General features: G+C 41.5%; 1 protein-coding gene across 1 annotated transcript; it reads left to right on the top strand.

The window, feature by feature from the left end:
• The first annotated feature begins 2,544 nt into the window (after positions 1–2,544).
• Positions 2,545–11,327, top strand: LOC139406916 (zinc finger protein 271-like). The gene is made up of 2 exons (XM_071150078.1): positions 2,545–3,056; positions 9,411–11,327. Exons 1-2 carry the CDS (start codon positions 2,750–2,752, stop codon positions 10,946–10,948), a joined length of 1,845 nt encoding a protein of 614 aa, XP_071006179.1. The 5' UTR covers positions 2,545–2,749; the 3' UTR covers positions 10,949–11,327.
• Positions 11,328–14,175: the final 2,848 nt, after the last annotated feature.

Below are 14,175 nucleotides of genomic sequence, written 5' to 3' on the forward strand. Positions count from 1 at the left end.
CCATCATTCTGTATGTCTCTGCTCTTTTGATCTGCAGTCATGTTTTAGTTGGATTTTGTTAGTTGGGTTCAGACTGGTCTAAGGTACTTCCAGCTCACTGACCATAGCTCATTGGCTAAATCGCTAATGTTAGCTGGCTGGCTAAGATAACTGCATATTGCTAACAATCTTTGATATTTGGTTAGATGGCGTTATGTTTTTCCAAAACTTTGATTTACTTGAATCACTTGAGTCATGAGTGAAAACGATTGGTTTAATTTTAAGTTCTACATTTTAAGTTATTTCTGTTGTGGTTTACATCATAGGGAATAGGCTGGTCCTCCATATTACATCACACCTGACTTTGGCATTATTCTGAATTCTGATTGGTTTAATGTAATAACTCCAACATCCAATGCCAAGAGGGTGCACAGCTGTAATCAAGGCACATGGTGAATACTTTGAAGAATCTCAAATATAACATATGTTTTGATTTGTTTAACACTTTTTTGGTTACTACATGATTCCATGTGTGTTATTTAATAGTTGTGTTGTCTTCACTATTATTCTACAATGTAGACAATAGTTAAAATAAAGAAAAAACATTGAATTTGGAGGTGTGTCCAAACAATTGACCAGTACTGTGTATGCATTGTGGAGGAGAACTGATCCTAGATCTGTACAAAGGCATAACATCTACAGTAGGAACAAATGTGTGTGTTAAAAATGCCCAGCTGGATTGAATTTAGCTATTTAAAATGACATATTTGAATGTCAAATTATTTGTTCTGTTTGCCAATACAAGACTGGGTCTGTGGAAGCTTGGCCTGTTAGTGGTATATTTGGGGGAGAATTTGACATGTCAGTTGGAATAGTGATAGATTTTTGGAGGGACCCTTTTCTCTACAGCCAATCAGTGAGCAGCTTCCCTTCCCCCACATCTCAGGCAGTTCTGTTACTCACAACACTTCCCCTGCTTCCTCAACAATGGCCTTGCCATTTTTTACAATGAGGAAATAATGTCATTTTTACTCGTACCTCAGCCAGCATTGTGAATGGTGTCTGATGCAGTGACATACTAGACCATGGCAGTAAATCTAATACTTAGGAGTTTTTAGTCATGCATGAAACGTCTGGGGTGATTCTGTGGTTATAAGTTACTTACCTTGGAATACATTTCTGCCCATGCTGGAAGGGTCTGAATCAAACCCAATGTCCACCTGGCACACTGGCAGGGTCTTAATCAAACCCAATGTCCACCTGGCAGGGTCTGAATAAATGTCCACCTGGCACACTGGCAGGGTCTTAATCAAACATAATGTCCACCTGGCACACTGGCAGGGTGTGAATCAAACCCAATGTCCACCTGGCAGGGTCTGAATAAATGTCCACCTGGCACACTGGCAGGGTCTGAATCAAACCCAATGTCCACCTGGTACACTGGCAGGCTCTGAATCAAACCCAATGTCCACTTGGTACACTGGCAGGCTTTGAATCAAACCCAAAATCCACCTGGTACACTGTCAGTGTCTGAATCAAACCCTAGGTCCACCTGGCACACTGACAGGGTCAGAATCAAACCAAATGTTAAAGGGAGGGAAGATTGGTCAAGAGGGTGATGATCATTGTTGTTCTACTGCCTGATTGTATGCAACAAACTGTTTACAAAAGCTTTGTTAAATCAGCACAACAGTTTTCAGTGGCGCTACCATAATTGCAAAAGGGTTTTCTAATGATCAATTAGCCTTTTAAAATGATAAACTTGGATAAGATAACACATTGTGCCATTGGAACACAGAGTGATGGTTTCTGATAATGGGCCTCTGTATGGCTATGTAGATATTCCATAAAAAATCAGTCGTTTTCAGCTACAATATTCATTTACACCATTAACAATGTCTACACTGTATTTCTGATCAATTTGATGTTATTTTAATGGACAACATTTTTGATTTTCTTTCAAAAGCAAGGACATTTCCAAGTGACCCCAAACTTTTGAACGGTAGTGTAGTGTACTGTACTGATGTATTGTTACACCATGTAGGAGCAGTATCAACCTTGTCTGTCCATTATATACATCTACATTATGTATTGTTACACCATGTAGGAGCGGTATAGACCTAGTCTGTTCATTATATACATCTATCTACATGATGTATTGTTACACCATGTAGGAGCAGTATATACCTAGTCTGTTCATTATATACATCTACATGATGTATTGTTACACCATGTAGGAGCAGTATAGACCTACAAGTAGCTAGCTACTTATTTAGATTTAGTTTAACTTAATGAAACTGTCTTAAATGTGCTGTAGTAAAAAAAAAATATTTGCACTAATCAATCGACACATTCCTGTCTTTGATGTCTCAATATAATGGTATTCTTTAATTAAATCCCTTTCAAAAAATCTTTGTCTGACAATAAAACATGATCCTCAACTGCGTTTCCCACTCCAGTCAGCAGACGGCGATGTGCGTCTTTCAGGCGATGCTGCTAGCGTGACGTATAATCTAGTGGACGGTTCTTCATAAACAGCTCGTCAACCACCTCGGTAGCTGGCTAGCCAACATAGCCGAAAGATTCAAGCTATTTAGACGCTTTCAGTGTATATTAGCTTCTGTGTTTTAGACACGCTTCTGTCTTATTTACTTGTTAACCTATTTAATATTACGTTATTTTTTATTAGTCAGCTATAGTAGCTGGCTGGGTAAGTTAGCACTAGCCTAGTCGCTAATGATAGCTAGCTATCTAGCTAACGTCCCCGAACATGAGCTCCCTAAACTACTCCCCTCCTGTTAAAGAAGAGGAGGTCTGCTGGATGGAGAAAGAAGCTCTGGGGCTGAACATTGTCGTGAAAGAGGAGAAGGAAGAGGAGGATGTCACAGTAAAACAAGAAGTAGAGGGTGAGGCTGTTACCGTGAAAGAAGAAGAGGAAGACTCGTTCAGAGTGAAAGAGGAGGAGGATGTTACAGTAAAAGAAGAGGAGGATGCAGTTTTTGGAGTGAAGAAGGAAGGAGAGATTACTGTCACATTGAAAGATGAAGAGGTGGAAATCAGAGATCTGAGTAACACCAGTAAGTATCGCCTTAAATTCGTTTTTAACTTTGGATATTCGGAGTTGGCTCGTCAATAACTCTTCAACGGAGGGCCCTAGAATTATGACTTATGTCTAGAATCAGACTATGTAGAGAGCAAGCTACCCCTTGTTTGACTTAACATATATATTTGAGAAGAGTCTATCTGCTGACCGCAGACTGGGGGGCATGGCTTGTAGTGGTTTTCATGTAGTGATTTTTTACTACACACGTTGCTGCCCAATAGTGCCATGCGAAAGTTGAGTTGGCTACACCAAAGATTATGGATATACTGACAAGATGTCTCTTCGCCCTAACAAGGGGAGTCGTTGTCCACAAAGCGGCACTGCTGGTTCTCTAGCTCACACCTTTCTTTGGATTGGTGGATACTAATAATTATTGTAATAATTTAAAAAAATATATATTCTATGAGAGTTGTTGAAGTCAACCGCCTGTATTCAATGGAGAGAGATGCTAAGCTACTAGCCTCATGTCATGAATATGCATAACCATCTGGAGACAAATCCTATAGTGTTTTATTAGAACACACCATTCTATACAGTCCACCTGATAGAGGTTCATATCTGACAGAGATGAACACACCGTTTTATACAGTCCACCTTCAACTATGACAGACAAAATGAGAAAAATAATTCCAGAAAATCACATTGTAGGATTTTTTATGAATTTATTTGCAAATTATGGTGGAAAATAAGTATTTGGTGAATAACAAAAGTTTATCTCAATACTTTGTTATATACCCTTTGTATAATTTTTTTTTTTTCATTTTGTCTGTCATAGTTGAAGTGTACCTATGATGAAAATTACAGGCCTCATCTTTTTAAGTGGGAGAACTTGCACAATTGGTGGCTGACTAAATACTTTTTTTTGCCCCACTGTAATTACTCCTGTCTATACAGAAATAAATAAAATGCTATATATATACTTTTTGGATGTCTTTAATCCCTTATTTATGTCACTAAAGTCTTTACACATTTTGTTACGTTACAGCCTTATTCTACAATAAATAAAAATCATCATCAATCAAGCAATGCCCCATAATGAAAAAGTGAAAAAAGGGTTTTAGAAAAAATGACACATTTATTAAAAGAAAACGTTATTTTTATTCTTATTTATTATTATTATAAGTATTCAGACCATTTACTATGAGACTCGAAATTGAGCTCAGGTGCATGTTTCCATTGATCATCGTTGAGATGTTTCTACAACTTGATTGGAGTCCACCTGTGGTAAATTCAATTTATTGGACATGATTTGGAAAGGCACACACCTGTCTGGCCACCACAGCATTCTGCAGCGATACGCCATCCCATCTGGTTTGCGCTTAGTGGGACTATCATTTGTTTTTCAGCAGGACAATGACCCAACACACCTCCAGGCTGTGTAAGGGCTATTTGACCAAAAAGGATAGTGATGGACTGTTGCATCAGATGACCTGGCCTCCACAATCACCCGACCTCAACCCAATTGAGATGGTTTGGGATGAATTGGACTGCAGCGTGAAGGACAAGCAGCCAACGAGTGCTCAGCATATGTGGGAACTCCTTCAACACTTTTGGAAAAGCAGTCCAGTTGAAGCTGGTTGAGAGAATGCCAAGAGTGTGCAAATCTGTCATCAAGGCAAAGGGTGGCTACTTTGAAGAATCTAAAATATATTTTGATTTACCACTTTTTTTGGTTACTACATGATTCCATATGTGTATTTCATAGTTTTCATGTCTTCACTATTATTTTACTATGTAGAAAATGGTAAAAAAAAATAATAAGACAAACCCTGGAATGAGTAGGTGTGTCCAAACTTTTGACTAGTACTGTATATCTCATTGATGTTTCCTTGCTCAGAACATGAGAACATATGAAAGCTGGTGGTTCCTTTTAACATGAGTCTTCAATATTCCCAGGTAAGAAGTTTTAGGTTGTAGTTATTATAGGACTATTTCCCTCTATACCATTTGTATTTCATTAACCTTTGACTATTGGATGTTCTTAGAGGCACTTTAGTATTGCCAGTGTAACAGTATAGCTTCCGTCCCTCTCCTCGCTCCTCCCTGGGCTCGAACCAGCAACACAACGACAACAGCCACCACATCGAAGCAGCGTTACCCATGCAGAGCAAGGGAAACAACCACCCCAAGGCTCAGAGCGAGTGAAGTTTGAAACGCTATTAGCGCGCGCTAACTAGCCAGCCATTTCACTTCGGTCACACCAGCCTCATCTCGGGAGTTGATAGGTTTGAAGTCATAAACAGCGCAATGCTTGATGCACAACGAAGAACTGCTGGCAAAACGCACGAAAGTGCTGTTTGAATGAATGCTTACGAGCCTGCTGCTGCCTACCACTGCTCAGTCATACTTAGATACTTGTATGCTCAGTCAGATTATATGCAACGCAGGACACGCTAAATAATATCTAGTAATATCATCAACCATGTGTAGTTAACTAGTGATTATGATTGATTGTTTATTATAAGATACGTTTAATGCTAGCTAGCAACTTACCTTGGCATACTGCATTTGCGTAACAGACAGTCTCCTTGTGGAGTGCAACGAGAGAGAGGCAGGTCGTTATTGCGTTGGACTAGTTAACTGTAGGGTTGCAAGATTGGATCCCCCGAGCTGACAATGTGAAAATCTCTTTCTGCCCCTGAACGAGGCAGTTAGCCCACCGTTCCTAGGCCATCATTGAAAATAAGAATGTGTTCTTAACTGACTTGCCTAGTTAAATAAAGGTGTATAAAAAAAAAAAATCAGCAAATCGGCGCCCAAAAATACCGATTTCCGATTGTTATGAAAACTTGAAATCGGCCCTAATTAATCTGCCATTCCAATTAATCGGTCGACCTCTACCCCCTTCACTGGTAGGCTAGGCCTCATTCCAACGACAACGGAATGAGAAATAAAATCTGATTCCAGTTCCACATTATATAAAGGAACTTCCATGCAACCCGTCTCCATGCCTTGTACTAACACAGTTGCTGAAGTGTCAAAGATAAAACACCCTCCAACATGAAGGGCTTCCCCAGTATAGTACTGTAGAAACACCCTCCAACATGAAGGGCTTCCCCAGTGTAGTACTGTAGAAACACCCTCCAACATGAAGGGCTTCCCCAGTGTAGTACTGTAGAAACACCCTCCAACATGAAGGGCTTCCCCAGTATAGTACTGTAGAAACACCCTCCAACATGAAGGGCTTCCCCAGTATAGTACTGTAGAAACACCCTCCAACATGAAGGGCTTCCCCAGTATAGTACTGTAGAAACACCCTCCGACATGAAGGGCTTCCCCAGTATAGTACTGTAGAAACACCCTCCAACATGAAGGGCTTCCCCAGTATAGTACTGTAGAAACACCCTCCAACATGAAGGGCTTCCCCAGTATAGTACTGTAGAAACAGCCTCCAACATGAAGGGCTTCCCCAGTATAGTACTGTAGAAACAGCCTCCAACATGAAGGGCTTCCCCAGTATAGTACTGTTTTAAGAAGGTTATACCAAGGATAATTTGACGTTCTGATTTTGAATTGTAAGACCCCTTGAAGTATCAACAAAAATATTAAAAATTTAATTTATGCCAACATGATTTGGCCGTACTGCTGTAACCCATAGTAACACATTGGATAACATTCACAACATGGAACAACAGTAACCATAGTAACATTGTTTCCCCAAAAAATCTAAAGTAAGTTTGTTCGGAAGTGTCTGTCCTTTATGAGATATATAAAAAAAGTCTTTAACCCCTTATTTATGTCACTAAAGTCTTTCCACATTTTGTTACGTTACAGCCTTACAATAAATACAAATCCTAATCATTCTACACACTACCCCATAATGAAAAAGCAAAGATGGGTTTTTAGAAAAAAAATCATATTTATTAAAAAGGAAAAAACAAATGCCTTATTTACCTAAGTATTCAGACCTTTGCTATGAGACTCTAAATTGAGCTCAGGTGCATCTTGTTTCCATTAATCATCCTTGAGATGTTTCTTCAACTTGATTGGAGTCCACCTGTTGTAAATTCAATTGAATGGACATGATTTGGAAAGGCACACACCTGTCTGGCTACCACAGCATTCTGCAACGATATGCCATCCCATCTGCTTTGCGCTTAGTGGGACTATCATGTGTTTTTCTATAGGACAATGACCCAACACTCCTCCAGGCTGTGTAAGGGCTATTTGACCAAAAAGGAGATTGATAGAGTGCTGTGTCAGATGACCTTGCCGCCACAATCACCCGACCTCAACCCAATTGAGATGGTTTGGGATGAATTGGACCGCAGAGTGAAGGAAAAGCAGCCAACGAGTGCTCAACATATGTGGGAACTCCTTTAAGACTGTTGGAAAAGCATTCCATATACACTGTTCAAAAAAATAAAGGGAACACTTAAACAACACAATGTAACTCCAAGTCAATCACCCTTCTGTGAAATCAAACTGTCCACTTAGGAAGCAACAATGATTGACAATAAATTTCACATGCTGTTGTGCAAATGGAATAGACAACAGGTGGAAATTATAGGCAATTAGCAAGACACCCCCAATAAAGGAGTGGTTCTGCAGGTGGCGACCACAGACCACTTCTCAGTTCCTATGCTTCCTGGCTGGTGTTTTGGTCACTTTTGCTGGCGGTGCTTTCAGTCTAGTGGTAGCATGAGACGTTGTCTACAACCCACACAAGTGGCTCAGGTAGTGCAGCTCATCCAGGATGGCACATCAATGCGAGCTGTGGCAAGAAGGTTTGCTGTGTCTGTCAGCGTAGTATCCAGAGCATGGAGGCGCTACCAGGAGACAGGCCAGTACATCAGGAGACGTGGAGGAGGCCGTAGGAGGGCAACAACCCAGCAGGAAGACCGCTACCTCCACCTTTGTGCAAGGAGGAGCAGGAGGAGCACTGCCAGAGCCCTGCAAAATGACCTCCAGCAGGCCACAAATGTGCATGTGTCTGCTCAAACGGTCAGAAACAGACTCCATGAGGGTGGTATGAGGGCCCGACGTCCACAGGTGGGGGTTGTGCTTACAGCCCAACACCGTGCAGGACGTTTGGCATTTGCCAGAGAACACCAAGATTGGCAAATTCGCCACTGGCGCCCTGTGCTCTTCACAGATGAAAGCAGGTTCACACTGAGCACATGTGACAGTCTGGAGACGCCGTGGAGTACGTTCTGCTGCCTGCAACATCCTCCAGCATGACCGGTTTGGCGGTGGGTCAGTCATGGTGTGGGGTGGCATTTCTTTGGGGGGCCGCACAGCCCTCCATGTGCTCGCCAGAGGTAGCCTGACTGCCATTAGGTACCGAGATGAGATCCTCAGACCCCTTGTGAGACCATATGCTGGTGCGGTTGGCCCTGGGTTCCTCCTAATGCAAGACAATGCTAGACCTCATGTGGCTGGAGTGTGTCAGCAGTTCCTGCAAGAGGAAGGCATTGATGCTATGGACTGGCCCGCCCGTTCCCCAGACCTGAATCCAATTGGGCACATCTGGGACATCATGTCTCGCTCCATCCACCAACGCCACATTGCACCACAGACTGTCGGATGCTTTAGTCCAGGTCTGGGAGGAGATCTGTCAAGAGACCATCCACCACCTCATCAGGAGCATGCCCAGGCGTTGTAGGGAGGTCATACAGGCACGTGGAGGCCACACGCTACTGAGCCTCATTTTGACTTGTTTTAAGGACATTACATCAAAGTTGGATCAGCCTGTAGTGTGGTTTTCCACTTTAATTTTGAGTGTGACTCCAAATCCAGACCTCCATGGGTTGATAAATTTGATTTCCATTGATAATTTTTGTGTGATTTTGTTGTCAGCACATTCAACTATGTAAAGAAAAAAGTATTTAATAAGAATATTTCATTCATTCAGATCTAGGATGTGTTATTTTAGTGTTCCCTTTATTTTTTTGAGCAGTGTATTTTGAGTAGTCTACCACTTTTTTGGTTACTACATGATTCCATATGTGTTTTCATATTTTTCACTATTTTCTACAATGTTGAAATAAAAAATAAGAATAACCCTTGAATGAGTAGGTGTGTCCAAACCTTTGTCTGGTACTGTATATCTCATGAATGTTTTTACATTCAGTTAAGAAAACCACTTCTTCCATAGTCAAACAATGTAAGGAAAGCTTCTTTTTTTTATCAAAAGGGACGCTGTCAAAATGTTTTGAATTCAAATTGATTTACCCAGCCTACAAAGCACTACAGCCACTCTGTGATGACAAGTTCTGCTCTTTTATTGAGGTATCTATTCTAGGTTAAACCTCATAGGAAGACAGCTTTATCATGTGTAGGTTTCATTCAGGTCTCTGTTTAACTAGATACTGTTTGTCTTTGGCAGGAGAGAGACCAGACTCTCACTATGACAGCAGGAAGAGTCCTTCAGAGGAACCAGACCCAGAGACGCCCAAACCAGCGAGACAACACAACTGCTCCCACTGTGAAAAGAGTTTTCGCTGTTTAGGGAACCTAAAACGCCATGAGAGGACACACACAGGAGAAAAGCCATACCACTGCTTACAATGTGAAAAGAGATTTTCCGGATTAGGGGACTTAAAAGCTCATGAGAGGACACACACAGGAGAAAAGCCTTTCCACGCTGGGAACATTGGAAAGAGTTTTATTCAGTTAGGAAGCCTGAAGGAGCACGAGGGGATGCACACAGGAGAAAAGCGTCATCACTGTTCCCAGTGTGGAAAGAGTTTTACTGTGTTAAATAACCTGAAAAGGCATGAGAGAATTCACAAAGGAGAAAAGCCATTTCAATGTTCCCATTGTGGAAAGCGTTTTACTCAGAGAGGGCACCTACAAGAGCATGAGAGAATACACACAGGAGAAAAGCCTTACCAATGCTCCCAGTGTAAAAATAGATTTTCACGAGTAGGGGACCTAAAAGCTCATGAAAGTACACACACAGGATTAAAGCCTTACCACTGCTTCTTATGTGAAAAGAGATTTTCCCGATCAGGGGACCTAAAAGCTCACGAGAGGACACACACAGGAGAAAAGCCTTTTCAATGTTCCCAGTGTGGAAAGAGTTTTACCCTGTTAGCTAATCTGAAAAGGCATGAGAGAATACACACAGGAGAAAATCCTTATCACTGTTCCCACTGTGGAATGAGTTTTATTCAGTTAGCGAGCCTGAAGGCACATGAGTGGACACACTCAGAAGAAAAGCCTTTCCAGTGTTCCCAGTGTGGAAAGATTTTTACCCTGTTAGCTAACCTGAAAAGGCATGAGAGAATACACACAGGAGAAAAGCCTTACCACTGCTTCCAATGTGAAAAGAGATTTTCCCGATCAGGGGACCTAAAAGCTCATGAATGGACACACACAGGACAAGAACCGTTCCATTGTTTCCAGTGTAGAAAGCGTTTTACCGTGTTAGCTAACCTGAAAAGGCATGAGAGAATACACACAGGAGAAAAGCCTCATCACTGTTCCCACTGTGGAATGAGATTTATTCAGTCAAGGAGCCTGAAGGAGCATGAGTGGACACACACAGGAGAAAAGCCTTTCCAATGTTCCCAGTGTGGAAAGAGTTTTATCGTGTTAAGTAACCTAAAAAGGCATGAGAGAATACACACAGGAGAAAAGCCATTTCAATGTTCACATTGTGGAAACAGTTTTACTCAGAGAGGGCACCTAAAAGAGCACGAGAGAATACACACAGGAGAAAAGCCTTACTGCTGCTCCCAGTGTAAAAATACATTTTCCCGAGTAGGGGACCTAAAAGCTCACGAGAGGACACACACAGGAGAAAAGCCTTTCCAATGTTCCCAGTGTAGAAAGAGTTTTACCGTGTTAGCTACCCTGAAAAGGCATGAGAGAATACACACAGAAGAAAAGCGAGGCACCGAAGATGTGGATGTCGAATAAGGCAGCCCCCCGCACCTCTCTGATTTAGAGTGGTTGGGTTAAATGCGGAAGACACGTTTCAGTTGAATGCATTCATTTGTACAACTGACTAGGTGTCACCCATTCCCTATTATAGAGCTCTGCTCAGCCTATAAACATGAAAGCAAGGTTATATTTAATGTTCTACATTATTATTATTATTAGGGGCAGCCGCCAAGTTATGAAAATTATGGTATGTTCTGAAAACTGACTTCAGGTTTTTGAGGAATCTAGCCTCGCAGGAAGACAGTTTTATTTTATGGAGGTTTAATTCCGTTCTCTTTTTAGTATTTAACTAAATACTCTGTCTTTGGTAGGAGAGGGACCAGACTTCTCACTGTTCCCACTGTGGAATGAGTTTTATTCAGTTAGGGAGCCTGAAGGAGCATGAGTGGACACACACAGGAGAAAAGCCTTACCACTGCTCCCAGCGTAAAAACTGATTTCACGAGTAGGGGACATGTGCGAATACACACAGGAGAAAAGCCTTTCCAATGTTCCCAGTGTGGAAAGAGTTTTACCTGGTTAAGGAGCCTGAAGGAGCATAAGAGGGCACACACAATAAAAGTCCAACCACTGCTCTCTCTCTGTGTGGAAGGACATTTTCCCAGTCAGCGATCCTGAAATCACATGAGAAAGGCTGTATTCCTACTTATATTTTTGACTGAGAATTTGTGTTTTTGTTTTGTGCCACATGAAATCATATTGTTTATGATTATACCAGTCTATATAAGGTCCGACAGTTAGCATTGCACGTCAGAGCAAACTCCAAGCCATGAGGTCGAAGAAATAGAGGTCGAAGAAATTGTCCGTAGAGCTCAGAGACAGGATCGTGTCGAGGCACAGATCTGGGGAAGGGTACCAAAAAAGGTCTGCAGCATTGAAGGTCTCCAGTGGCTGCCATCTTTCTTAAATGGAAGAAGTTTGGATCCACCAAGACTCTTCCTAGAGCTGGCCGCCCGGCCAAACTGAGCAATCGGGGGAGAAGGACCTTGGTCAGGGAGGTGACCAAGAACCCGATGTTCACTCTGACAGAGTTCCTCTGTGGAGATGGAAGAACCTTCCAGAAGGACAACCATCTCTGCAGCACTCCACCAATCAGGCCTTTATGGTAGAGTGGCCAGACAGAAGCCACTCCTCAGTAAAAGGCACATGACAGCCCACTTGGAGTTTGCCAAAGGGCACCTAATGACTCTCAGACCATGAGAAACAAGATTCTCTGGCCTGATGAACTCTTTGGCCTGAATGCCAAGCGTCTCTCCTGACGTAAAGCATGGTGGTGGCATCATCATGCTGTGGGGATGTTTTTCAGCGGCAGGGACTGGGAGACTAGTCAGGATCGAGGGAAAGATGAACACACACAGGACACACACAGGAGAGCAATCTTTTAGCTGTGATCTACGTGGGAAGAGTTTTGGTACATCTGACTTTCTGAAGACACACCAGAGAACATACACAGGAGACAAACCTTCTAGCTGAGATAGTCTGATAAAAGATCTCTGAAAATACATACATGAAGGAGTTGTTTCATGGAATCAATTAAATCAATGAAATAATGTCACAATGTAGAATGTTTTTAACATTGTGGTAGAATTATTTGAATTAATTTAACAATGTAGAACCCTAAACGTTTGATTTAACAAAACGTCCCTTTAAAAAGTTGTTACATTTACCACGTTGGTGACCCACTTGAATCAAATGCAACACTCAAATGTAGCTAGCTGTTTTCTACAAATGTTCCTCTAACCAGTGATGTACACATTATTCCCAGACTCCGTGTGGTTTTTGAGCTGTTTTTGCAACCAGGACTTGCAACCATATCTCCCTCCTCTCGATGATTTATTTATTTCAGCATGATATCGATGAGTGATGACAAATAAGTGTTCCATTCCTTTGTTTAGCAACCCCTACATTCAAATGCATCACTCCAAAATGTAGCTGACTGTCTTCTGCAGGTTGTCCTCTAACCAGTGAGGTAAAATATATCTCCCATTTCCATGTGTTTTTTTTAGTTGTGTTAGTTTCAACAGCACATACAACCTGATTTCCCCCCTAATCGATATCAGTGATTTTTGGTGTTGTGCAGTTTATTGTGCAGTTTATAAGGTGCTTGTTTAAAAAAAATACAAGTAATATGATTATTGTGGCAGATGTTTGTGTAGATAGTACATTTTATTTCAATTAATCACAAACTGTTTCTGCATTTGGACTATTGATTTGGACACGTTTAAACTGTGACATTAATTTCAACGTATTTGCAGCCTATACACATGGACGCAGTATAATAAATTGGTCTATAAATTTCCTGACAAAAGATAGACGTTTTATTATTCCATGCCTCACCATTAAGTGAATTATTGCCAATACATATTAACAAAGGTCTGTACATTTGTTTTTGATATTTCCAATTCATGTAACATTTAGTAATCATAATTATTTATGTAACCAACTGACAATTTTGGGGTACAATTATATTGACATGGTTGCCCTGCTTTTAGAGTATCAGGGTTCATTCTCAGATGTGCCAACCCAAATGTACTAGAGCATGACATTAGGGACTGGGCCCTAATCCAACAACATGCCTATCGAGTGAACCCTGAAAAGAGAGAGAAGCTCCTCTGTGAGGTGGAAAGTTACTACGGATATTGCAGGAATTGGTCGCTGGTTGTCTTAAGGGTGGGCAGTCAACAAGTTTTGCGTTTAGCCAGTGCTTTGCCATGGATCACAATTTATTGCACGTTTTTCTGTATTGGAGTTGTGTTTGGGCTCGTTTCAAGGGGACAAGAGTTCTAGAACGTAGGGTGTTTTAGGAAGATCAGAGTTCTAGAAACTAGTGGCGAAAATATAGGATATATTTGTTGTCTTAAGGGGGAAGGTGTTTGGTTTTTCCATTTATGTTTTGAGGTTGGACTTTAGCACGTATAGCTTGTTAGCACGTATAGCTCGTTAGCACGTATAGCTCGTTAGTCAGTATGTGTTACACCTGTGCTGGCTTGTCCATCTCGTTAGTGGGAAGGTGTTTCAGCTGAGCTGGTCCAGGTGCTATTTAAGAGTGTCTGGCCCAGTGCTCCAGTTGTCTTGATAGATGTGGAGAGTCAACACCTTTTAGTTGCGCCACCTTTTTGGTTTGCTTCTTGTCTTTAAGTTTGGTGTGGGTTTTTCTTTTGTTTGACTCTTCTTCGGCAGATTTAGTGGGTCTCATGGTGGGT

The sequence above is a fragment of the Oncorhynchus clarkii genome, chromosome 4, assembly GCF_045791955.1.
Source record: "Oncorhynchus clarkii lewisi isolate Uvic-CL-2024 chromosome 4, UVic_Ocla_1.0, whole genome shotgun sequence".
In the NCBI taxonomy this organism is placed as follows: Eukaryota; Metazoa; Chordata; class Actinopteri; order Salmoniformes; family Salmonidae; genus Oncorhynchus; species Oncorhynchus clarkii.

Coding starts and splice junctions, on each gene's coding strand:
- LOC139406916 (XM_071150078.1), top strand. CDS start 2,750: ATGAGCTCCCTAAACTACTCCCCTCCTGTTAAAGAAGAGGAGGTCTGC. Junction 3,057..9,410: donor CAGAGATCTGAGTAACACCA/GTAAGTATCGCC, acceptor TGTCTTTGGCAG/GAGAGAGACCAGACTCTCAC.